The sequence below is a fragment of the Cynocephalus volans genome, chromosome 15, assembly GCF_027409185.1.
Source record: "Cynocephalus volans isolate mCynVol1 chromosome 15, mCynVol1.pri, whole genome shotgun sequence".
NCBI classification, from domain to species: Eukaryota; Metazoa; Chordata; class Mammalia; order Dermoptera; family Cynocephalidae; genus Cynocephalus; species Cynocephalus volans.
Window position 1 is genome coordinate 42,416,288 of NC_084474.1, and position 27,456 is coordinate 42,443,743.

General features: G+C 35.0%; 1 protein-coding gene across 1 annotated transcript in view; it reads right to left on the bottom strand.

The window, feature by feature from the left end:
• Window positions 1-27,456, bottom strand: part of CNGB3 (cyclic nucleotide gated channel subunit beta 3) — a 141,324-nt gene that overhangs the window by 37,613 nt on the left and 76,255 nt on the right. The window contains 7 exon segments of the mRNA XM_063080035.1: window positions 1,508-1,605; window positions 3,664-3,823; window positions 8,399-8,540; window positions 17,932-18,054; window positions 18,802-18,866; window positions 22,048-22,134; window positions 24,588-24,638. Coding sequence (XP_062936105.1) covers window positions 1,508-1,605; window positions 3,664-3,823; window positions 8,399-8,540; window positions 17,932-18,054; window positions 18,802-18,866; window positions 22,048-22,134; window positions 24,588-24,638 — 726 coding nt within the window.

The following is a 27,456-nucleotide window of genomic DNA, read 5'->3' on the forward strand; positions in this document are numbered from 1 at the left end:
ACAAATTTATATAGACCACTAAGGCTGTCTCCATGAAAATAAATTTAGAAAGATTCCATACCTACTTATTTTCTACTTCATTTGGCTTTAGGAAAAAAAAAACCTTTTTCATCGAACAGAAATATAAATGGAAATGGATTTTTTTTCTGGAAAGAACTGCATCTTAAATGGGAATGTCAGGAAAGAATAAATCTAAATTTATATACAACATTAGCAAGATATGAAGATTTAACCTTTTTTCTCAATCAGATGTTGCTGATGTGATAAATTTCTAAAAAATATAAATGTGAAAACAAAGGAAAAACTATGAGACAGAAAACTGGTAACTTCCCAAGTTGCAGATAATCCCATAGAAGTCACTGGTGATTTAAAGCATTTTTTTCCTTTAGAAAAGAGCTCATTGTTGTCACTTGTTCTCAATTAAGCTAGTCATTGAGGTATAAAGAGTTTTATAACATTTTAAAACACTGTTGAGATAATGTAGCTAAGTAGCTACTCCAGCTTCCTTGCAGTGTGTTCCCAGCTCAGGGCTTCATGTCATTCATTCTCCTGTAATATTCCCTCCTCCCCCACGTCCCTCTCTCTCCTCTCCCAGTATCTGCATAGCCCACTCCCTTGCTTCCTACAGCCCTCTGCTCACATGCTCAAATGCACTTCATCAGGGAGGCCTTTTCTGACCAGCACTGCCCTCGTCCTCCTACTCTGTTTAGTTTTGTTAATGGCATTATCACCTCCGCACATGTTATACCTATATTTATTTTTCATTCCCTTCTTCTGGAATTTAAGCTCCATATGTCCCAATTGTTGTATTCCCAATGGCTAAAATGATGTCTGGAACATACTAGGAACTTAATAAATATTTGTTGAAAAAATTAATTAAACAGTTAAATCAGTGAATGCCACACACAAAATTAAATCTTAGGTGAGAAAAGATTATAAATAGAATAATACATGAAGAAAAGGACAGTAATAATACATAAAGAAAATGAAAAACATTCAAAAAGTTAACTTCTTTTTATGCATTTTTTGAAAGAAAAAAGTCTCTAAGTTTATATTTTACCATCTTAAAAGTCTGATTCCAAAGCATTTGTAATAGAAGCCATGATTAGGCACAATTCTCTGAGTGTGAGGCCAATCCAGAGCTACTCTGGGGCTTGATTTGTTACACTGCGCCAAGGCACTTTCATAAATGGAAGGGGATGCACATGTTAGCAAAGACATAGAGCTGCGGAGTTTAATTAGATTTAAATTAATGCAAGAAGAGTCTGAAGAACTCTTCTTTGACACCAATTAGAAGCGAGAGGCTTCTGAAGAATAGGTTGTCTGCTGAAGAGAGACCTGTAACATATTTGACTCTTTAATTCCACATAAATTCTGCAGGTTATTTTGACTTTGTTAAAACATAAGGCAAAAAAAAAAAAAAAAGATAGTTACTGTATAAAGCAAGAGCTTAGATTTCACAGAGAGATTGATATGGGGTCTTTCCATTAAATGTCAAAGCACTTACCTTGAATAGGTTGACTCTGCTGATGATGTTGAAGTTTATATCAACGGCAAGGGCTAACTGCATGGTAGTAGGCAGGGTCTTGAGCAAATCAGACTCATCTTCATGAAGATAAACACATCAATCCCAAGAAACAGAATAATGAATGAAATAAGTCACCAAATTATAAGTAGAAAAAATTAAAAAATAAAGGAAATAAATTGTAAACTTTTTTTGTAAATAAACTGATGCACGAAATTCTATATTTTTATGATTTCTAGTGGTCTCACATACCTATCACAGTAGCATTATTATGCTCATGAGAGAAAAGAAGTGTTTTAACTATGGATGACATATTGAATAATTCCAGAACATTATGCTTTCTAAAACTTAGATATAAAATGGAATGATCATGGGAGAAAAGCTAGTGAACAAGCTGGGATACAAAGAGAATCTAGTTTTCTTTTACTGATTCAAGTCCTAACATTCTAGGGATGGTAAATAATAAGGAGTACTATGTGGAATTTGAAAGCTTTCAGAGCTCTGTTACATCTATTATCTTATTTGACCCATGTGACAATTGTAAAGGTAAGTGTTCTCATTCCTACTTTGCAAAAAAGGAGAAAAACAAAAAGAACTGAAGCCAAAAGAGGCTGTAAGTGACTTGCTCGATTGTGCATAATTAGTAGGTGACTCAGCTGGGAATGGAATCTAAAGAAGAAATGTGCTGAGTAAATTCGAATTATTGTTATTTACGAGTGTACTTCAAAAAGTTTATGGAAAAGTTTGTGTTATCTTTCAATTCTATTTTTCCACACATTTTTTGAAGTATCCTTGTATTTGCTTATTAACTCAACAAAGAATGTGAATACATCACAGGCTTTTGTACCTGTAAATTGAACGATGGGCCTTCAGGCTGGTACAATGTTCCATAAACAAAACTGCCCATTCTTAATGGACAACCTCTGAACTTCCTTTGTGTTGTTTAGACAGATAATGTCTAGTATGCGAAGGGTTTCTGAGAGTTGATTATTTTTTGATGTTTTCTTGTATCTATTTAGAAAAGAGAAAAATTGCTATTTTATATCCCAATTTTGATTTCAATATAGATTCTAGATATGAAAATACTACATATACAACATAGGTCCTTGTTTCCGAGGGCTCTTTGTCACTAGTTACCTCCTAAGCCAAGGACTGCATCAGTATCTGCAGCTGCCAAAGGGAGAGAGGCCAGAGCCTCCACCTGTTTTGCTGCCTCCCCAGGACTAGTGTAGATGTTCAAGAGTGAGGCATGCTGTTTTGGTCATTTGGGAAGAGGTTCTAAACATGATGCTGGAATCTCTTAAGAGGGGCAGAAAGGTGAAGAGGGGTCCTACTGTCAACAACCAGTGATTCCTGTCTGCTCTCTGGAATCTTCGTGATTTGAAAATCTCATTATAATTTGCACTCTGGAGGCAGTGGATTTTTGGCTGTGCAGTGGCAGTAATTTCTATTTTTATATGGTAAGAAATAAACTAAGAGTTGATTTGATTCCTGTCAACTAGTACATTATCTTGAACTTATTTTATATCCTTTGATAAAAATAATTTTTAACTTCAGTATTGTAGTACTGTTGATAGACACCATTAATTATTAAGGGTCTCTTAGAAGCAACTGTGCGCTCTGCAGCAGGATGGGAGTGCCCTGAAAAAATGCTGCTCTTTCTTAGTACTGTGCTCCTGGTGACAGGGTGATGTCACAGAAAGAGCAAGGGTTTGGAGGAGAACAAAGCAGGTCTGAGTTCCAGGTAGGCTCTTTGCTGGCTCTGCGTCCTTGGCCAGATTTCTCAGCTAGGAGCCTTTGTTGCCCCTAATGTAAAAGAGGTTAATAACACCTAGTTTTCCTGATTCTTTTTTTCTTTTTGTGTGTGTGTGACCTCTGTATTAGACAATGTGTATAATACCTAGCATCCAGTAGTCATTAAATAAAAGTTAGCCTTTTCTCTTCCAACGTTTGCATAATTAGTAAGAGATGGCACTATATTTAAGAAAAAAATCCCATGGTATTAAATTCATGCTTTAAAGATCATTTAATTGTGTTTCAACCTTTCGTTCAAATCCAATTAGTCTCTGCTTCTACCATACAGAATTTTCATTATATAACAAGATTTACAGGAATTTAATGTCACCTGCCATGCTTACCCAGCATTCTTTGTGAGTCCCATGTAAATTCATACCAAGTACGAATCCGATTCTGCACACTTCTAGGAATGGAATAAGTGTTCATGTAGGCAATGGTATGATCCATGTTGGCACGGAAGTTGTTCTGATTGGCTGTAGCTGCCCCAATGACATCTCGCATCTAAAACCACAAATAGGTCACTCCACACCCAGCAGAGGAACTAGAAGAGTTCCTAAAATTCTGGTTGGATTCAATATTCTTACACGATACATTCCTTTCTAATGCCTTGACTATTTGATTTTAAACACACTGATATTGGTTTCTAATTTATCTATTCCCATAAAATACTGGGCAAATCGTATTTTTTCTCTTACCCAGTAAGGACAATGTAAGACCTGTTGTACCTACTATGTGAGATTTTTGTGAGGATTCAGTCATATATTCATATGATTGCACATAATCTTCTTTGCAAATTGTATATTACTGCAAAAATGTTAGTTGATGTTTAAAAAGATTATACAGTTTGTGCTTATGCAAGGAATGTGCAATGAAAGTTGAGCACTTATCTGGCAGAATGGCCAGTCCATTTTTGTGAGTCTCACTTTGAAAGTATCCTTCATAGATTACCCAGTGTGCCTGCTATATAGATTCAATTCATCATGAAATTGCAACCTCTGTACTTCCCTTTGTGCTGTTTAGACAGATAAAATCAAATCTCATCATGCTAAAGGCATAGTATTCAGCAGAAGTTGAAATGTGCTGAAATTACTGAAGCATCATCTACTGCTGTGACAATTCTTAAGGAACTGTCAGGTTTTAGTTCTTGGATGTTTATAACTCAGCCATAAAAACCCACTCTAGGTTAAAAGCTGATCTTTAAGGTCTCAGCACAAAAAAGATATATAGCTTGACTCTTCCTCTCACATAGGGGGAAGCAAGTGGTTGTAAATTTGCTCTGACTGTGGGTTTATAATAGGGAGGAAAAGCAGGGCCTCACTCTCATACTCAAAAGACTTTTCTTTCATTCTAGTAGCTGCTGAGCCTTTTCTGCTTACGGAAAAACTACTCATTCTTTGAGGATGGTTCTTTTATTGTGAGACCTTCTTCAGTCTCCATTTTAGAGTTAATAGGTTCATTTACTTATCAAAAGTATCTGCTGAGGAGCCATGCAGATAGTTCAACTGTATCCATCTCTAATTTACTCCTCAGTGGCTCTTCCAAATATTCTTCAACAACCTCAATTCCTAGATCTCCATTTCCCATGTCGTTCTTGATAGATGACCTACATTACCTAGTCACCTAAAGTTGGGAGACTTGGGATATTAGGGGTTGGGTTGGGAGATTTAACAGAAAGTTAATTTGGGAACTGAGGACAATTAAAAGTATTACAATCAGTATTGAAGGCCTAAGAATTTGCAGTGATGGTAATCTGAATGGTTTCTGTGCTTTCAGCAATGCTGGATTTTGTTGGTGTGGGAATTGAGGAAGATGCATATTCCATGATGGGTTTCAGGCTAGGGAAGTACTTGAGGGTATGAGAGGAAGAAAATGCCAGTCTGTATGAATTGACTCAGAGAATAGAATATTGTAATTAAAACATGATGATTAGTTCCAGGGTGTAGTCATTGGTGTGGCTATATGTGGGAATTTTGAATAAGTGGAGGTTTTGTTCCAGACTCCTTACTTTTGTTTCTCTCTGTTTTCCTTCTCTGCATCTTTTATTCACTATGAAAATGTAAGGCACAAATCTGTATCTCTGGCATTAATCGTTCTCTTGTGATCTAGTACCACATTTTTAGTGACTTGATATTTCTTCTTGTTCCTGTTGAAACCTCAAATTCAATTTAAAGGTAGGCGTGGTGTGGTGAGGTGAATAAAGGAACATTTCTCAAACTTTCATGTGCATATCAATCACTTGAAGATATTGTTAAAATACACGTTCTTATTCAGTAGGTCTGAGGTAGGGCATGAATTCTGAATTTCTGATTGCTGCTGGTCCAAAGATTGCCCTCTGGGTAGCAAGAGAACTGAAGTGGTGCTAGATGTAGTTTTTTAGTCTTGTTGTAAAAATTGTCTTGGACATAATAAATGCTCAATACATGTTTGATTTTACTATTATTATCAATACTATTATATATAGTTCTGCCATATGACTGAATGAATTACATGTATGAATTAGGGATGCCTCTTAATCTCTTTAAACTGGAATTTTTTCATCTGTGAAACTGAGAAAATATAGAATGTGATATAACTATCTCACATTGATTTTATGAAAAATATGAAATAATGTGATTTTTTTTTTTACTGTTTACATTCAAATTGATTTGAATTTACTATCTAAACCAGCTTCCTATTTCAATCATTGTTAACATGATCTCAGCCATTAAGATTATGATATTTTATACTTACAGTTTTGAATTGCTTGGTGTTCATCTTTCCAAACAAATATTTTCTAAATAGAGTTTCCATTACATCCTCTTTCACCATTTCATTAACATGTGCAGTCTGGAACTGCTGTATCCCTGTGTATCTGTATTAACCAAGTGTTTATTTTCTGTATTTTGATGTGTTGATATCTGGAGTCTTGCTGACCTATAGTCTTGCTTGCCCCTCTTAGGGTTAGCTAATTCTAGGTCTAGCAAGCAACTTTCCTGAGAGTCTGCCTTTTACATGCAAATTCACGAATCCAGAGCCCATACCCTCAACTACTTTCTTTATCAGGCTCTAACATGGGCTTTCACATTCAGGCCACTATTCACCTGCCCTATACCCCAGTGTCAGGTACCAGACAACTAGAGACAGCCCTTATACCCAGAACCTGCTGAAATTATTCAAACCAGCTACCTGTAAGCCTGTGTGGCAGTATGTTTTCTGCAGCTTATAACAGAATGCCTGAAACTGGGCAATTCATAAGGAATAAAATTTATTTCTTATAGTTATGGAGGCTGGAAAGTCCAAGGTCCACGGGGCACATCTGGTGAGGGTCTTCTTGGTGGGAGCTCTCCACAGAGTCCCATGGCAGAGCAGAATGTTACATGGTGAGGGCTGAGCAAGTGTGCTTTTACATGCTCACTTGCTCTCCTTACAAAGCTACCAATCTACACCCTGATAACCTATAAAATCATTAACCCATTAATTCATGTATGGATTAATCCATTCACCAGGGCATAGTTCTTATGATTGAATCATATCTTAAAGGCATCACCTGACAAATACCATATTGGGATTAAGTTCCATAAGGGCTTTGGAGAGGACAAACATGCAGACCACAGCAGCCTTACTACCCTGCCTCTCCTGCTTCATCCCTATGCTTCCCCATGTAGCCTCCCTTACCTGCCCTGTGGTGTAGTGTGCCCCCTTTTCCTGAGATCTGTGAGTATAAAGAACTACCTTTTCAATGGCAGTTGTTTCCTGATCTGTTGGCCTTTCTATACCTAAATAATAATGAAGACTGTATTTTAAAACAGTATCACCCCTTCTAAGTTATATTATATTTTAATTATTCTTCCTTGAATCTCTTCTTTGTGCAAAATCCTCCCTGGCTGCCTTCCCATTGCCTTCGAGATAAAGTTCAATATCTTTAATTTAGCATTCAGAGCCCTTAAAACATCTTGTCCGTACACACATCTCTTATTTACAAGTATCCTTCACTCCAGTTATTCTGGAACTCTTTCGAGTTCCTCAAACATGTTTTATGCTTTATCATTGCCATCTTTTCCCACACTGTTTCTGATTGATCAACTACCTGTCTATAACCACTGAATCCTACCTGATTTTTAAAGATGTTTCAAATGCATCCTCCCCCAGGAAACTCCTGGGAAGCTTCCCTTTTCTGAACTAATAGAGAGCTTTCAAATTCTCCTCTGGTGCTCACCACGTATAGCAGGTCCTTCACATTCATGTCTGTAGGATTTGAGTTTAGACTATTTGTGAGCAGCTTCAAATGTCACAAAGAATAGTTTCTATTGTTTAATTTTGTTAAAGTGTGAGTTTTATTCATACTGCTGTGAGTGTGGTGAGTGGGACCCAATCATTTCTCTAGTAGGAATAATCATTGTGTGACTTAGCCTAATTTTTCATGCACTACACATGTCTCAATATAGCTTCTTTGCTCTCTAGTATGTAGTATAAGCACCTTCCAAAGAAGTATAACTTCGAATGATGCTATGCTCTTGAGCTTTTTATTTCTTGTGAATCTGAGAATTCACCAAGATTTTGGGCTCTATCCCTTGCAAATGCAAACTACCTTGCAATATAAGTATTCATTTTACTTTCTTACTAGATTATGATTCCTTGAGAATCAGTATAAGGAGATGCCATAATTAATGTCTGTGAAACAATGATTTATTAATTATTTTAGGTGGCATTTTGTAACCTCTGGTTTAAATGACCTTTGAAGTAGATTTTAATCCAAGGATTTATGACAATATTTGAAGTTTAAGTAAATAAGAGAGTTTTTTTTTGAGAATTTTAAGGAAGCTCCAAGTGAGAAGTTAAATTACAAACAACTTTCTCTGAGAGTTCCCAAATAATACTCTTTGCTGACAGGTCTTCTGATAGAATGAATGGTTTAAAACTGGAAAGGCAATGTAGACCCAGTCTCATCCTCCTTCAACTTTATCAAAATAGATAAAAGTTAGTAAAGAAATAAAGAATCCTATTGATTCTAATTTTTCCTTTATAAACTTTCTGACACTTGTTAGCCTTCCAAAAATGACAGCACTGTATGTATCTAGGGATTCACTCTCAACTTACCTGACCAATTAAGCTGGAGAACACAAAAACTCCAGAAAAAAAATTCAAGAGCTGAAAAATAATTTCAAACAAAGTTTGTGGTTCTGGAAGGCCCCCGATGGTAATTAAAGTTCGAACTGCCCAATAATAACATCTCAGATACCTGTGAAAAGAGAAAATAAACATTTTGCTTTTTTCTGTATTGTGGAAATACAATTATGCTTGGGAGCATAGATTACTACTAAATTGTAGCAGGTTTCATCCTAATCAATATTTTCCTTCTATAGGCAGCACTGGCAAACACCACGTAAACTTTTGATTAACTCTGTCTCTGTGGAATGACTAAACAATTAAACCCAAGGAGGGTGCTTCTAGCTGTTCCCCAAATTTAGTGGTATAAAATAACCACCATTTTGTAAGGATCACAGTTTTGTGGTCAGGATTTTGTGCAAGGCCCAGCAGAGATGACTTATCTATCGTCCATGATGACTGGCCCTCAGTTGGTATGACCTGAATGGCTGCAGGCATCTGGGAAGACTTGATTGCAGCCAAATGTCTGGGATCCTGATTCTGAGTGCTGGCTGGGCTTCTCTGTTCTTCTCCACATTATGTCTTCTTGGAATGCCCAAGGTAGCTTCTTCCCTCACATGTCTGAGCCTGGGCTGGGATGGTTAGAACTGCTGGGACTGGCTGGGTATTCCTCTCTTTCCATTCAGCCTCTCAGAGTGACTAGCGTGGGCTTCTTCACAGCATGGCAGTCTCAAGTTAGATGGATTTCTTAAATGGAAGCTGGTTCTCCCTAGAGTAATAGCAGCCCAGGCAGTAGCCACAAGGTTTCCAATAACTCGGAATTCCTGTAACATCTTAATTTCTTGCCACATTATGTTTGTTAAGCAAGTCACTAAAACCAGCACAGATTCAAGGAAAGAGAAATTTGAATCCGCCTCGCAATGAAAGAAGCAGCAAAGAATTTGAAGCCATCTTTAAACTACCACAGTCATGATTTGTGGGAATATTGTAGAGATCAAGTATATTTTTGAAGATTGGAGAGGCTTTTACAGTTCAAATCCAATTGTTTTTACTAATGGAAAACAGAACAGGTAAATAAATACCCCCTCTATTTTCCACCCACATTTTATTATACTATTAAATATGTAAACCATGGCAGAGACAGAGGGATATCTATCTGAATAGGGATGTTAGTTTTGGGTAGTTTAGGTAGTTTACCTAGAAATTTGGTATTGAAGAAAGTATGCTCAGAAATATACTCTATAAAGATTATGTACTTAACTTGAGCAATTGCAAATGGAGAGGCTGAGATCATTACAGGCCAGACAGGAAGATGATGGAAAAGAATGTGGTAAAGATTAAGACAGAAGGCACGACATTCACTTAGCCACATTTTGCTAAGAGTTTCATGGAGTCCACAGTGAGGTGAAATTGGAAGTTAGTATTACAACCCCACTACAGATATAAGTTGTATTTTTTGTGCATGATGAGGTGTACTATTTGGTATACTCCATACAGCTCTGATAACATGATCTGGGTCAGGCATTCCCACTAACTCCTTAAAACAAAATGTCCTGCATATAAAGAACATCTCCAGGTATTACTATAGAGAGACATTTGGACGTAGTGAGTTCCAACTAGCTATTCTAGTATCCAGGGTAGACACAGAAAAGCAGCATTTCTTACAGACCCTGCCTGACTCAGGCTTTTATTTCTTCTGTGGGTGTGCCACTTATAACATTAATTTGTGTCATTGTGTATTAATCCTTGAAGAAAGGTGGTCTTTTTCTTGTGAAACAGTTTATAATTTTCAGATCTTCAAATAGTAAGAAGTTGGGTTTACAAAGAAAGAAACAAACTGCAATTGAGGTCAATATTCTAGCAAAAACATCTGGAAGGAAATCACTCATTTTGAAATTCAGTAAATTCAATACCTTTTGAAGTACATTTTTTTAAAAACCTGGTGGTTATAGGAACAGGAAAAGATAATTAAATCTTTGGTAGGATTTGAAACCACTGTGCCAGGAGAATAAAAATATTATCACTGTGTAATTTTTTTCCAACAGGCTTCCTTAGACTTCCTAATATTATAGTGAACTTGATGTCAAAGAGAACCACCTTGAAGAAGTATGGAATTAATTTCATGAATTGCATTTTAACTTTTCAAATTCCAATTTATAATTTCCCTTTACCTGATTTATTTTGGTCACAGTTCCTGGACCTGTGGGTCCCTTTAAATTAAGGAAATTTATTGAAGCTGATACTGCCCAAGTGTGGAGAGGGACTGGATTCTCTCCCCACATGGACAACTCCATTGTAAGTATTGGAATTCCTGTCTCTTCCAAAGTCACTGCAGTGTTAATAGGAACAAACACATGAATTACTTTCTCTTATTTTCTTATTTACAGATGTTAAGAAACAACCACCAAAATATAAAACTTTGGCACTGATTTTCCAGATCTCAAGGGTTAGCCTTGAACTATTTTTTTTTTTGTATATTAAATAGTCTGCTACGTTAATTGGAACTTTTCTGCCCTGATGCTTTGAGGTTTACTTTGGGATTCTTTCCTCAGTCACGTCTTAGACCCAGACATGCACAACCAAAGGTAAGATCTGTAATTTAATTAGATGGTGTCTTATTGATTTTCTAGGATTAGCTTAATTAGTCAAGTGTGTCCATCTCTAATATCTATGCCCCAGACAGATAGATCTTTTCAAGGAGATTCTATCTGGCTGCTTTAATACATGAATTATGTAACTATGGACTATATAACACAGGAAATAACACACACACACACACACACACACACACACACACACACACACACACACACACACTTTAGTATGCTCCAAATTAAAATGATATGGCAGAATTTGACATAAAACCATAACAATCATTTACTGGGAAAGCAGGAAGTCTTCCTCAGTAAAACAAATGTGACACACAATTTTCTCCAATATCTTATTATGGAATACTTCAAACAGACAGAAAAAGTGAAAGAATTTTACAATGAACACCCATGTACCTACCACGTAGATTCTACCACTAACATTTTACTCTACCTGCTTTGTCATTTATTCCACTATTTATTCGTCTATAAATCCACCTCATTTTTTGGATGCATTTCAAAGCAATTTTCAGTCAGACGCTTCCTCCTAAAAACAGTACTTCAGAATATATATGTAAACTAGAACTTGGTATTTTTTCAGAGTTATTTTTTATTTTGAACATACAATAAAAGCACTAATCTTAAGTGTACCATTTGACGATTTTTTTAAAAAAAGTTATTGTTAAAACTCTAAGCATTATGCTATTGAGTAGATTTCCAGGACTTATTCATCTTGCATAACTGAAACTATGTACTCTTTGACAATTACCGTCCCATTATCTCCTCTCTACTGCCCAGGTAACCACCATCCTACTCTGCTTCTGTGAATTTGACTATTTTAGATTCTACAAATAAGTGAGATCATGCACTATTTCTCTTTCTGTGTCTTGCTATTTTGCTCAGCATAATGTCCTCCAGCTTTATCCATGTTGTCACAAATGGCAGGATTTTCTTCTTTTTTAGGGCTGAATATTTTTCCATTTGTTTATTTTTGCTTTTGTTGCCTATGCTTTTGGGGTCATATCCAAAAAAATCACTGCCCAGATCAATATCATTTAGCTTTTCCCCTGTGTTTTCTTTTAGTAGTTTTAATTTCAGATCTTATGATTAAGTCTTTAATTCATTTTTTTTTTTTTTTTTTTTTATGACCGGCACTCAGCCAGTGAGTGCACTGGTCATTCCTATATAGGATCCGAACCCGCGGCAGGAGCGTTGCCGCGCTCCCAGCGCTGCACTCTCCCGAGTGAGCCACGGGCTCGGCCCAAGTCTTTAATTCATTTTGAGTTGACTTTTGTGTATGGTGTAAGACAAGGATACAATTTTGTTCTTTTGCATGTGGACATCCAGTTTTCCCAACACCATTTACTGAAGAGACTATCTTTCCCAATTGTGCACTCTTGGCATCCTTGCTGAATATCAGTTGACCATCTATGCCTTTGTTTATTTCTGGGCTACCTATCATGTTCCATTGTCTACGTGTCTGCTTTTCTGCTAGTATTATACTATTTTGTTTACTGTAGCTTTGTAATGTATTTTGAAATCAGGAAGTGTGATGCCTTTAGCTTTACTCCTTTTGCTCAAAGTTGTTTTTAGCTATTTTAGGTCTTTTGTTGTTCCATATGGATTTTTTGGATTGTTTTTTCCATTTCTGTAAAAAATGCCATTGGGATTTTGGTAGGCATTCCATTGAATCTGTAGATCACTTTGGAAAGTTTGGAAATTTTAACAATATTAATTCTTCCAATCTATAAACACAGATGTCTTTCTATTTACTTTTTTGCGTGTTTTAATTTCTTTCATCAGTGTTTTATTGTTTTTAGTATCCAAGTCATATACTCCTTTGTTTAAATTTATTCCTATTATTTCATTCTTTTTGTTGCCATTGTGAGGTTGTTTTCTTAATTTTCTTTTCAGATAGTTTATTGTTAGTGTATAGAAATGCTACTAATTTTTTTGTATCATTTAATAAATTTTTGACAAGTGTATAAACTTGTGTCACCCAAACACCTATCAAGACATAGAACATTGCCGTCACATCAGGAAGTTCTGTCTGTTCTTTTCCCAGTCAATTCCTGCCTCCATTGTCCTAGAAGCAACCAGTGTTCTAATTTTTTACTACCACAGATAAGTTTTGCCTGTTCTAGAATTTCAAATAAATAAAATCACACAGTATGTATGCATCTGTGCCAGACGTCTTTCAGTTAGCACAATGTTTCTGAGAGTTATTTCTGTTGCGTGTATTAGTATTTGTTTTTACTGCTGAGTAGGTATATACCATTGTTTGTTTATCTATTCACCTATGGATGAATACCTAGGCTGTCTCAAAGTTTTTGGTTATGACTAATAAAGTTTCTATGAATATTCTTGTACAATTTTATCTACGGACATATATTTTTATTTCTCTTGAGTATATATCCAGGCTTGAATTTTTTGAGTTGTAACATAGATTACACCCCAGATAGATCTTTTCAGGAAGATTAGTTTAGTTGTAAAAGGAACTGTCAGATCTTTTCCCAAGATGGTTGTACCATTTTACATTTCCTCCAAAAATGTATGAGAGTTCCAGTAACTCCATGTTATCCTAATGCTTGGCATTGTCAGTCTTTTTAATTTTAACCATTATAGTGAATATTTAGTGGAACTATAACTTTTAAAAGTACCCATACTTATCTTCGGGTGTGGAACTTTTTCCCTACCTCAATTCATCTTAGTTCCTAGTTTCTGTAAACTTATTACTGGAAGCACTCGCTCTGAGTGTGAATAATCTTATTAGAATGTAAGTGCCACAAAGATTCATGCAACTACTAACACACAATAGGAACTTACTAATGTTTCCTGAATGCTACAAATGAATGAGTGGATGGTTATGCATACTTAGCCTTACAGAAATAAGAATGTAGGAAGACTGTGTCTGTGAGTGCATCTATTTAATCCCCATTTGGGCTCTTCCCTGTCATGCTTCCAGATGCTTTTCATCTCTCTTCTGGTCCACTGCTTCGGTGTGTTTTTGATACATCCCAAAAGCATCCTCCCAGGCACTGTAATATAAAGATCATTCTTTTTTTCTCTCCTTTTTTTTGGCCAGTGTCTGCCTTCAGGATCTAGGGAACCTTGAATAAATGTCTTTATTTACCTAGGTCTCATCATCTTTATCTGTAAGATGATGGAGGTGGGTTACCTAAATTTCCCTAGTACTATGGTATAGTATTTCCAATTCCTTCCATATCCTGGTTAAAGTCAGTGATTCCCATGACAACCTTGCTTGCTTCTTTTCTCTTTCCTTCATGAAAAAGATGCATTAGGGATTGGGGCCACGGATTTGCTAAGAGGTTTGCGCACATCAGGAAATTCATGTCAGAAAATAAATAAGATTGGGATATATTTGGACAAAGGTACATTGGGGATATTTTTGAGTACCAGATAACCTTAACGGCTTATTTGAATTTTCTTTTGAGCTAAACATTTTTATTCTTTGTCAAATTTCACATTCACTCAATATAAATAAAAATGACTTCTTGCCTTCCACTGCAATGAATAGACATTGTCGTTTTGATCAGAATTAATGGAATGATAATAAACTCTTATTTTAAGTGTTCAGAATGCTCCCTTTATGCCCCACAGTCTGCTGCCTAATTATAATTAGGGCAAAGTTTACAAATCCAATGGCTTCATAAACAACCTTCAATTTATACGTCATCAGCAACCATCACAAGGGTTAAGTAAAAAAAAAAATTCTTTAGGTAATTATTGGAAAAACTTGGCTTACAAGGTCAAAGAATAATATGAAGCAATAGGAGGAACAGAGGAACAGGTGATATTTAAAAACTCAGGAAATGTAAGTATATTAGTTATTGCTATATGCAAATTATCTAAAAAATAAGTTAAAAAGCTACATTTAAAAGCATTTTTTTTTTTTTTTTGCAAGGATGGTAACCTGTCCCTGACAATTGGTAACAGAATTACCGGAACTGTGGCTTTCAGTGAGAATGCTCCTGTCCACATGAGCAGAGCAGCACTGATGGAGTGATGTTTATTTGCATAATCAGAGATTGTGGGTTGTATGATAACAGTCCTGTGAAATGTATTGAAACTCACTTTTCGGCCGAGAAAGTAACTACTTTTTGTATTTTTCTGTGAGTGCTTACGAAGAATGGGTGGTTTCTAATTCTTGAGTGTAAGATTCAATTTGTATCTATTACATCAAGCCTGATAATTGGTTTCTCAAGTCTTTTATATGTTTACTAATAATTACTAATAATTGTGTTTGATGTCTTGAACTTCTCCATCTATTAATTTTTGCTTTATGATTTTCTTTGAATACTTATAAGTGTTTTATTAGGTGCATACACATTTAGAATTGGAATATCTTGAAGGTGTTAAATAAAATTTATCAGAAGCCATTAGTTTGGACTGAGCTCCTGCCCTAGGCCCAACAAACCAGACCAAAATAGAATCACTCGTGCTGAAGTTCCAAATCACCAAAACTGAGTTGTTTATTTGACCTTCCAGGAAATTAGAAGAGAGAAAGATAATAGTGAAATTCCCAAACAGGCCAGATTTAGCTGGCATGATAAGGAAGTCCCCTCTGTTTTAACCTTTACAAGGAAAGCAACTTTGAGATGATCAATCTGATTTTTGTTCCATTTCTGCTTTCCTCAGCCCTTTTCTGCCTACAAAGCCAGTGTCCTCTGCTCAGCTTATCGAACACTGAATCTATAGAATGAAATGTTGCCCACTTTAGAACTGCAGATAAAAGACAATTAAGATCTTTAAACTAAATTTGTTATAACTTTGTCTTTTAACAATGGTGAATCAAAACTTTTACTATTATATGCTGGCTTTCCTTTTCACTAAATTGTTTTGCTTGTTTTAAAGCCTATTTTGATTAGTATTAATTGACAATTTCTGCTATCAGGTGAGTTTAGTCCATATTAATTTATTGCACATATTGATATATTTTAAGTTGTTCTACAATTTTACTTTGTGCTCTCTATTTGTCCTGCCTTTTCTAGATTTCTCCCCACAACTGCTTCTTTTCCTTTTTTGTCTTTTTTTTTTTTGGATTGGTTAAGTTTCTTATTTAGCTTTATTATTCATTTTTTTTTTCCTTATTAAGAAGTTACCCTCGCTATTTCTGTTCTTTAGTGGTCAGCTCACAGTCATTCCCTACTCTATTCCAGCGCTGGAACACATGCTTGTATTTAAGCTTGTGAAGAGGCTTCTTACTTTCTAGAGAATTCAGCAGTTATTGAAACAGTTGTAATTGTATTTATCCAGAAATTTTTCTTATAACAACTAATTACAATAAGTAATTTATCTTATGGTATTTTAGAGAGAATACTTCAGAAATCTGGTCTATAAAATAGCTGGAATTAGAAATTTAAAACACTAGCACGTTTAGTTTAAGTTTCTTATGCATTGAAGCTGAAATTTCTTTTTGTTATAATGCAGATTTGTCTATTCCTTCCTTTTTCCTTACTCTCTCTCTCTCCCTTCCTGCCTTCTTCATATACCCAATCACTTGTATTGTTCATTACATAGTTAACACTGTGCTAAGCACTGGGAACAAGATATATTACCCCAAAACTCTCAGAGAAGCATCTGGGTGTGAAAAGAGAAGTAGCTCCCCTTTTCTGAAAGACATTCTGATGCAATCTTATATTATTTTGCTAATTTGATTAAAAAAACAGTTATCAGATCGAGACAACTAATGATTTTGGATTACATACTCACTTTTAGCCAATATTTAATATAGTTGGTATCTTACTCAACTTGCTGTATAAATTATTTATTTATATTAAAGTAAATACATACTTAAGTTAATTCACATTCTAAAGGGAATTACCTATTAAGTCATTAAGTAATTTGGATTATAAACTGATAGGTTTGGTTATAAACTTTCCAGGAATATTTATTTCCTCTGTGTATGTGTGTGTTTTCCCAGTCACTGGACCTTCTAACTTTAAGTTCTTTAAAATCAGTTCTCGTTAAAAGTTCAAAAAATGTTATAAACCCTCACTCATATCCAACTCATTCTAGGTAGTGTGGGATTTTGTAAGGCATTTTCACTGTCTTTGCTATATCCTATAATTGCTCTCCATCCCAAGGCTGCTGTGAACTGCCCTTCAAAATAATGCTGGGACCTGCTTTTCCCCAGTAAGGACATTAACTTATAATATGTTCAGTGTCATTTCATTGGAGCACAAAGTTAGTGGAGTCAACTTTATTCTAGGTTCTTGTATCTACAAAAGTAAATTTCACTATTAAATAACCCAGTTGCCATTATTGAGTTCTGATTTTACTGCACTAAATTTTTCAAATTATCTCATATTCCTGGGACACTTGCATACCTAATTGTCAAGTTTAATTTATGATCCTCGTTACTCCCTAAGTGTTTAATTGAGTTAGTGGTTAGAGCTGACTCATAAACTCATAAAACCCTTCAGTGGTAAACTAATTAGCCACTGCACCTGCCCTCTAAATAATTAACATTGTTCATTACTAACAATCAGCATCGGAATTATTAAAAGTTATCTTACTACACTCAGTTATCTAAAGCAGAGGCTTTTAAACTTTTTTGATCATGCTCCAGAGTAAGAAATGCATTTTATAGGCCAACCCAGAACACACACACACACACACACACACACACACACACACACACACACACACACACACACACACACACACACACACACACACACACACACACACACACCCCACCCCTACTATCTATCAGACAGATTCTGATATTTTCTATTCTTATTCTCTTCTACCCTCTTTCACTTAAAAATATACTGACCTACTAAAGAGGTTTTTCTGCGAATGAATGCATTATGACCTACAGTTTAAAAAATTCTGGCTTAAGAAAATTCATATACTGAAAGAGAAAGTTAAGAAGAATCAAAGAAAGTTTCTTTCAAAATTAGAACTTACTTGTTTCCTTCACCATTATACACCCATTTAGTACTGCCAATTCCTTCATAGTCTGAAGCCCAGTAATAAATACAGGCATTAATATGCAGAATAAACAGCAAGTATCCAGCTGTCCGAATAATTCTGTCAGGGGGGAAAAATGCAAAGTAAGGATTCGTGTTGTTTCTGGAATATAGCCTATTTTAACATTTTCTTTTCCTTACTATCTCCACTGAAGCCCCTTGCTTTAGATTTGTGAACTGCTAATTCTCATTAGTACAGTATAAAGAGATGGTGCCACTGCATGCTTTCTGACTGCAGTGTCTCGACTGGAACTGCCAGAGTGTTAAAAACAAAAACAAAAACTTCCTCTCTTTTCACAGATGGTGTGTGTCAGTTCTGTGAAAGACATGTCTTGAGGGTCACCTGTCCACTTTGAATCCCATAGAATAAGCCATGCTGATTTAACTGGATATCTCTGAAAAGCTCATGGGACTTTATGCTAAAATGAGCTGCGGCTAGAGGTCTCTGGACAAGTGAAGTTCAGAACAGCAAATGAACAAAACTCAGACTAGGAATAAGTTGTCATGAGGAAGGTGGAAAGTTGACCTGCAAAAGAGCACATTTACCTGTGCTTGTTTTGACTGAAGCAGGTAATAAGTCCTACTTTTTTAGTTTAGTATTCTTCTAAAATCTGATATGATTTTTATACTTTTATCTTATCTAAAATATCCAAGTATGTTTTAGAACATATCCCTATATTTTATATAACCAAAATTTGAAATTATCCCCTTGTCTTGAACAGGGAGGTCATATTCTTTCCAAATGCTGTCTAAAATGTTGTATAACTGCTGTCCCCCTTTCTCTCAAGTATGCTGAGTTATACTTTACCTGTAGATATAGGCTTTGTCCATTATAGACTCTAGGTGATGATTAAACTCAAAAAATGAAGTGTACTGTGTAGAAAACAAGCAAAAGAAATCCAAAAGTATGTTAGTCTCAGACACATCTATTTGCATAAAACTATATGATATAGATTTTATTTATTACTGAAAATAAATTTATTCATGTCTTTAAAAAATAACCAGGTTTGTTTAGTTGGATTTTCCTCTGGGCAGTACATTTTGCATGATGCCAAACTTCCAGAGTTTCTTGCTTTATTTTATTTCTACACTCTACCCTCTTATTTGTAATGCTTGTTGGAAATCAAGCTTGAGAAAACATTTTTTTCCTTTTTCTCTTTAAAGGATGTAGTAGATAGTTAAAATCATACTCCCCAAAAAACATAAGTGAAAGAGGAAAAATATGGTACACTGAAGTCATGAATAGATGTTAAGTCCTGTTGCTCAATGTTAGCATCATTTTTCAGCAAGTTGCATTAAATGTGTATTTGTTTCAACAAAATTTAAAGTCTAGTAAGTGTTAACATTGGCTAGCTGTTCTTGACATTATTCAAAGATACAGTGAATTTATGTGCATCCAATCCAAACAGAGTTGCTATTCCCCTCAAGATTTCTTCCTGCTTCATTTTATTTTTATCTAGACTCTAACTGCCTGCATGCCCTCCTACCCCCCACTTCTTTTTTTATTACAATAGGCAGTACAACACAGGAGTAAGAGCATAAAAACCTGAGCCAAATGCCTGCCCTATCTCTGCCACTTGCTGACCGTGTGACCTTGGAAAAGTCTTTTACTATTGCTATACCTTTGTTTTCTCATCTGTAAAATGGGGCAATAAGAGACTATGCCTCCTAAAAGGGTTGTGTGCATATGTGAGTTAATGTATTTAATGTGCTTAGAATCGTAGGATCTTACAGATAGAGGGGACCTTAGAGATTACTGAGTTCAAAATTTCACCCAATGTCTATGTGACTGCAATAGAATGTTTGAAATTAAACATAGTATAAATAAGAGTAAGGACTACTTAACTAGAAATATAGACAAATAATTTATTTTTCCAGAATTCCTGAGTAGGAGAAAATCCCTCAAACACTCAGATTATGATCATTTCAATTTGTGGTAACTTGTTTATTGTGCTTTTTTTTTTTCTTTTCTTTTTTTTTGTGGCTGGCCGTTGCGGGGATCTGAAACCTTGACCTTAGTGTTATAACACCATGCTCTAAATAACTGAGCTAACCAGACAAGCTGTTTATTATGCTCTTAATAGAGGTTTGCACAAAGGCATGATTTTTAAATTTAGCTGAAGTGTTCACTATGGAAAACCTTTATATTCTTAATTTGTTTTCTCATTTATAACTTGGAGACAGATAGATGATAAATATTCTTGAGAATTGTGCATTAAATTGTGCATTGTGATGCCTTTATAAATAAGTGAAATGACTAGACTACGGAGCTAGAAAAAGAAGATCAATGTTGACTTTCAGGGTCATGTTTTAAGAAAACTACTAGATACAGAGGGCTTTTAGATAACTTAGGGGTGCAGAGATGAAGTATGAAGAGTTGGCATTTCATAAGCTTTTATAATAATGCCAAACTCCCAAATCCATAGGAGTCTGAGTCTTTCTGAAAATTGCTAATTTCTGAGTAGACACCGCCTGAAACTTCCACGTGAGACTAGAAATTTGATGAGGAAGGGCTGGATCACTAGGCTGCTTGGAATGTTGTGTTCTGCCTCAGTTTATACTCACACCCCATGGTCAAACCAGAAGTCTCTAGAGTTGTCTTAAATGTATGAAAATATGGGGTAAGGACCCTTTTAACTTGGAAAAATCATGGACATAGAATGAAAGTACTTTCAGCCTGAGGCTTATCTGCCAAACTGATTATAATGAAGAATATGGAGTCAGATAAATATGTGATAAGAGCCCAGATACTGCCAGTCATCAGCAGTGTTTTTAAACATATTTTTTTCACCATGCGAATTCTCATTTTCCTCATCTCTAAAATGAAGCTGGTGGGAGAAATAAATGAAATAATGAATATAAAGTTTTAGGAAAGTATGTAGCCCCAAGCGTATATTCAACAAATGGCAGCTGTGGCTATCATTGCTGCTGCTGTTGTCAGAATGCAACGGTATCACCAGGTTATGCTAGCTTGTCATCCCAAGATGCAAAAGTGATAATACCCAAAATTTATAAAATATTTTCTATTCTTTTTAAGAAAATTATTTTTGGAAATAGAAGTTATCATTGCTATTAATAAAGATATATGTATTTAAAATTTCAAAGTTTGACTCTCCTTAAATTCCTTTTAGGTACTCAGTGAATCTATGAGTTATTCAATATTTCTGTCTTAGTATCTTTTTAAATAAGTAATATATTCACATAGTTCAAAAACCGTATAAAATATATACCTTCAAAAGTTCTGCTTTTTACCTTGCTCCCGTCCATTTTTATTTTCTTTCTCGCCTCCCCTTTCCACCTTGGGTAACCACTATTATTAGGTATTTTTGGTAGTCTTTCAGTATTTGTGTACTGAATTTTCATTCTCTTGAATATTTTTTCTTCTGTTGTACAGAATTTAACATTAACATTGTTTTATAAATTGTTCTGTAACTAGCTTTTTTTTTTTTTTACTTAGCTATTTATCTTGGATATATTACAGTACATAAAGAGCTTCCTCTTTATTTTTTTAAAGCCACAAAGTATTCTATTATATAGATGTGCCTCAGTATATTTAATTTCCTTTGATGAACATTTAAGTTGTATTCAATATTAAATAACTTTGTGATACAAAAAAATGCTTTCATTTTTTCTAGAGTTATAGAATTTTGGATGAGTAAAATAACTTAGAGGTAATCTAATCTAACTCCTTTATTTTGCAGCTCATATTCTAGGCATTTATCAATTGTCTGATCAAAAAGGACAGATAGAAAAAAATTATAAAAGATTAATTTGTAATTGTAGTTGTACTTAGAAGTACAAAAGCATTCCTATTTTAGATTATAAAAATATCTGTTATGAGATATAGAATAAAAGTAACCAAGAGCAACTTCCATCAGTAGAAGCAATGATATTTTTCCTTCATTCGTTTTAAAAAAATTCATAGCATTGATGGGGGCAGAAAGATGGAGGACAGTTCAGGAAAAATTAAGAATATTGGTAATTTTAGAATATTTTAAATCGCTTCAGGATTTTCAGTATTACAGGTAGAAGGCAATTAAATATAGTATCTTACCTTTAACATCCTGTTTGTTCTAAATATTGGATTAAACCCAAAGAAGAAGTAGAAAACATCAAATGGTATTATTGATGCGACATCCAACTGTTGGAAGAACATGTTCACAATTATGTTGTGTTTATATGCTTTTTTGGGCATGGATAGATTTATACCAATATGTGTAAAAGTCGACCAGTCACAATGAATTGTTTGCTGTTTAATCCAAAATTGTCTTCAGTTAAATATGCATGAAAACATCCAAAGACATATCCAAACAAGAACATTATTTTGTAGCCTCATTCCAATGTATCTCACTTCCACCTTCATGCATCTTATCTCTCCTTAGTTGCTGCATTTACTGGGACTTCTGTTGAGCTGTCACATATACTTCAGTGATGGCATAGTTACAAATGTTAAAATATATTTTAATAGTGTTTTAAACATGGGGCACTTGGACTGAAAATCAAGGTCTTTCTTTATTTTATTTGAAATCATTGCACATTCATTGTAGTGGTATATTTTTATATTTTAGACAATTCTCCAGTGTTCAGAGCTGAGTACATTGTTCTGGTTCATCCAGGCTCTTTAATGCTTTCTATTATTGTTTACTCTGGGCCATTTTGCTACCAATAAACTTCTATAAAAAACTGTGTATCAGGGACTGTGCAGGCTAAGAGAGAAGAGAAGAAAGAAATAAGACCTGTTTATAATTAATCAGCAGCTCTGATGGAAGAAATTATTGTAAGTACTATTATAGCTAAAGTATAAAAACGCTTTTAATTTTTCATGTGTTTAAATTATTCTGGACTTCCATTACCCCGGTAATTATGAAATGACATCACATTTGCATACTTTTGTGATAATAAGTTCTTTTATGTAAAATAATTATTCATTTTTATTAAATTTTATGTGGTCTTAAAAAATAGGGTTCATTAAAAAATTTGAGATATATTAAGACAATTAAGAGCAGTTAAAAGCATATTATAACTCCAGATCTATGAAATAGACGGTCAAAGTAATTAATTGTGTAACAGAATATCGAAGCCTACTGACACAGAGCAGAAATAAAACTTATAGTTTGAATTAAGCAGAGTGGCTTTTATAAACAGGTTACCTACTAAAAGTATTGGTTTAGAAATTGCATCATATCGTCAAACCCCATTGATTTCACCCTACAAATATCGATCCTTGTAACAAGTTGAAAAGTGTACAGAAGAGTTTCTAAAATAATGTCTTACAAGTGAGAAAAGAGGAGCACAGAGCTGACTTGTCTAGTGCTACCCCAGGAGCATGGTTTCTGGCTCAAATCATAAGGCTCTCTAAGCAGACAGTAATTAGTCATATTAATATGAACACATCAGCATGGATTTGTATAGACAGAGATGATTTACTCTCAACAAATGGTAGAAAATGGAATTGAGGAAGTCCTGAGCGACAGTAAACTCTTTGCAAGGCACTTTGCAAAGCATGTTGGGGTTGAAATAGGAGTAAGATGTTTCTGCCCACAAGAAGTTAATAATCTCATAGTGGAATAACCAAGTACGAAATAACTATAATGCAATGCCATAAGACAGGCAGGATGAGCTAAGGGAATCCAAAAGGGAGAGTGATCACAAATAAATGTAAAATCTTACATTTATAAACACAGATTAACTATATGAATTAATTTAGCCCTTATTCAAACTCAAGAAAGTAATTAAGAGTCTGGAATAAGTCTTGTGGCATTCACAAAGAATATTCATCCCCTTTGTACAGTTCATCAAAGTAGTGTGGATCTTTTATGAATATGCGCCTAAGTATGTGGTATTTTTTTTCAAAGAAAATTAATTGCAGATAAAAGCAAATTGAAAGGGATTTTAATCACTATAGATCTCCAAAAGGGACAGTTTGGGATCTAAACCCAAATTTGTATTTTTTAACAAAATTTGAGGCCACTATAGTGTTGTCCTTGAAGCGGGAGGCTGGAGTTCAGTCATACAGATTGGGTAACCTTGGATAACACTCAATCTCTGCCTATTTCTCAGGAGAAACAAACAAAAGATAAGACAGTACTTTAAAGATAATTATGGGCAAAAAAACATAAGATTATATTGTTATTTGAGGAAAGGAAGATGCCATGTTATCTAAATAATTGCTTCTTTTCTATTTTTTATTTTGTTTATATGAACAAGAAAGAAACAGGAGTAGAAGCAATTTTTCAGACTCTTACACCATCATCCTGCATGAACCGGAGGCTAGAATTCTGTGGATAAGGAAAAGTACATCTCATACTCCTTTACTGACGTTTAAATTGGAATTTAAATGTAGGCACTATCTTATTTTGATCTGCTTAACAAAGACCCATATGTTGAATTACCCATTTGCACATACAAGGAAATGTATCATGTAATTATGGAGAGGCAAAAACTTCGGGCCTACCTTTTTCTAATAAAACTTCATCTGTATGAATTTCATGACAAAGGAAGAAGATTTGCTTATACAAATCTATAGATGGGACTTAAAGTAAAAATGCTAATGGATTACTTGTACAATTTTGAAATTGTTTGGAAGTCACCTACCCAAAATTTTGCAGAACTCCTGTAGTGTCTCTTGAGCTCATTTGAATCCATCTGAAATACATTTATATTTCAATTAATTTTAGCCAATTGTATCCATTATTTTCTTACTTTGTTTCTTCTTATTTATTCTCTCTACTGGTTCCTTCCAACTTTACCCTATAAATAGGCTCCATCTTCTCACATCTTATAAACAAAAAACTTTCTTTGGCTTTGGTGTTCATTTTTGTTTTGTTATTGACCTATGGTTTGTCACAGTCAAGCTTCTCAAAAGAGTTGCCTGCATTATTTTACTACACATTCTTCCCTCGCATTGATGCTCAACCCAAGGTAATTTGGTGACAATTTGGCTTCTTCCCACTTCTCTCATTCCATCAATACTAAGAGTGTGAAGGCCACCAATGACCTTCTAATTATCACACCCAGGGGACAGTTAATGGTACTTAGCATCTTGTTACGGTACGCATCATATTTTGAAATGACATGTGTATTCTTGGTTCATTTATCAGTCTACTCAATTAAATGTCAATCTATCTGAGGACAGAGTTGATTTTTTTTTTTTAGAAGGTGCATATAACTACTGCCTGAAATATACTAAAAGCCCCCAAAATATTTATTAAGTGGATAAATAGATGAAGGAATGAAGAGATAAATAAAACATTTGACTTTTCTTTGGACAATTTTGTCCTTGAAACTTTCTCTTTCCAAAGAATCTGCCCTGCCACTGGGGGTTTCCTTTACTTCTGTGCTGCTTTTTGTTGTTCATCTTGGACTCTTTGGCTAGCCATTTGCAAGTCAACATTCCTCAGGATTTATCTCTCTTTTCTTTTCTCTTTATACTTGCTTCCTTGAGAATCTCACCCGCTTTTATAGTTTCAAAGATCACAATGTATGTTGATGCTACCAAATCTCTGCTCTACCTAATACCACTTGAGCTGTTGACCCACACAAGCAGTTGCCTGTTTATTGTCTTCTCTACTTAGCAGTTCCTCTCATCTCAAATTTCACCTTCACCAAACCTGAACTTATCAACACTCTCCATTCCCCTATGAATATCCTCCTCTCTAGTTGTCAGTGATCTGCACTCTCACTCATCCCTCATCCAGCCAGTAACCAAGTTCTACTGATTCTTCTTCCTAAAATTTTCTCATGTCCATTCTCTCCTTTTAGCATTGGTATTTGACCTTTAGTCTTGCTTCCCTCAATCTATTCTACAGTGGCAGCCATCTGATCTCTCTAAATCAGATCATTTAACAATCCCCATTTATGTCAATTCCTACAACTCCACATGACTTTAAGAAAAAAAAATCCATCTCCCTTTCATGGTATATGAGGTTCTCCTTTCTCTGCTCCCTTCACCTCCTGCAGCATCCCACACACACACTCTTTCTCACCTTGACACCTTTGCCCATGCTTTTCCAAAACTCAGAACTGTTTTCCTCTTTTTTTTTTTGCAGGGGCAGGTGGGTGCAGTTAACTCCAAATCATCCATCAGGATTTGGACTGAGTGGACCCTCCTTCACATGGTTTTCTCTGAGCCTCATTACACCCTGGGCTCACCTTCACCATGACTTGCAACCTAAAATTCCACCCTTCTTTTGTCTGTCTGTCCTTCATATTCTGAACTATATAAGAGAGTAAGGTCCATATCTTTGTCCTCCCTTTCCTCAGTATCTAACACAGTATCTCACACATAGTGAGTGATCAATAAACGTGTGATAAGTGATAAATAGGAAGGCAATGGCTAATAGACTTAAAAGAATTAATGCTAATATTGAATTTATAGTCATATGCTTCAGTTATATGTAGAAAGGAACTTTCTATATATTCTTTATTAGTTGACCAGTGTATTATAACTTGAACCCATAGAAGCAACATCTTCTAACAATTATCATCCAGGCTGTCCTAAGATCAAATGTTTTAACCTACTACGTAGCAAGTTGAAGGTTGTTTAGTCAACTCCCTAATTCCTGACTCCCCTCTTTAACATTTTTTGGCTATAGTTCTTACCCATATACACATACTAAATTTAAAGAAATATATTAGAAAATATATGTCATGCTCATTTAATGGTTTTTACTGTGAAACAGAAGGTCTTACTGAGCCACAGGTAGACATAGACACAGGTTTATGTTGTAGCCTTGTAAATCACGTACCAAGCTTGAGTAAAACACCTCACAGCTTATATGGACAGACAGACACATTTCCAGGGCTAGGCAGTTGAGTTAATATACTGCCTCCTCCCTCCACTCAGGAAGAATGTTTTTAGCACATTCATCCCTTTACTTTCAGGGTTGTGTATAATCCTGTGATTGAATAAATGCAAATGCAACTAAAACTTGCTAGATTAAATGAAATACCATCTAGAGATTTTAAAATCCCTTTTCTTTAGAGCACAAAATAAATTTGGCATCATTAGCTTTCTGAGGATCAGCATGCTTACTGGTAACAATTAGGCACTAATTTTTAAAATGTCACCCTATTTAATTCTCTCTTTCTTTTAACCTTCATCATTATGCAAGCAACATATCTTCAGGGAAGACTTGCTTTAGGAAGAGTATGCTAATTGAACCTAAAGACTTTTCCAACAGAGAGTTTGTGAAGAAGCTCCAACCAGGTGTTAGTATATTTACTTACTATTCTCCTTTTCTGATAAACAATTCATAGAAACTTTCTAATTTTACATAGAATAGATAGAAAAAGTGTTTAAAAATAATATCATCTGAAACAGCTATAATGCAGATTAGATAACTTCAAGAAAAGAAAATCCTTGAACCAAGATTTCCATTTATTCACTCCTTCAAACATTTCTTGAATGTTGAGTATACTCTTCGAGTTTCTAGGATAGATAGGGTAATGAATACTGTCCCTA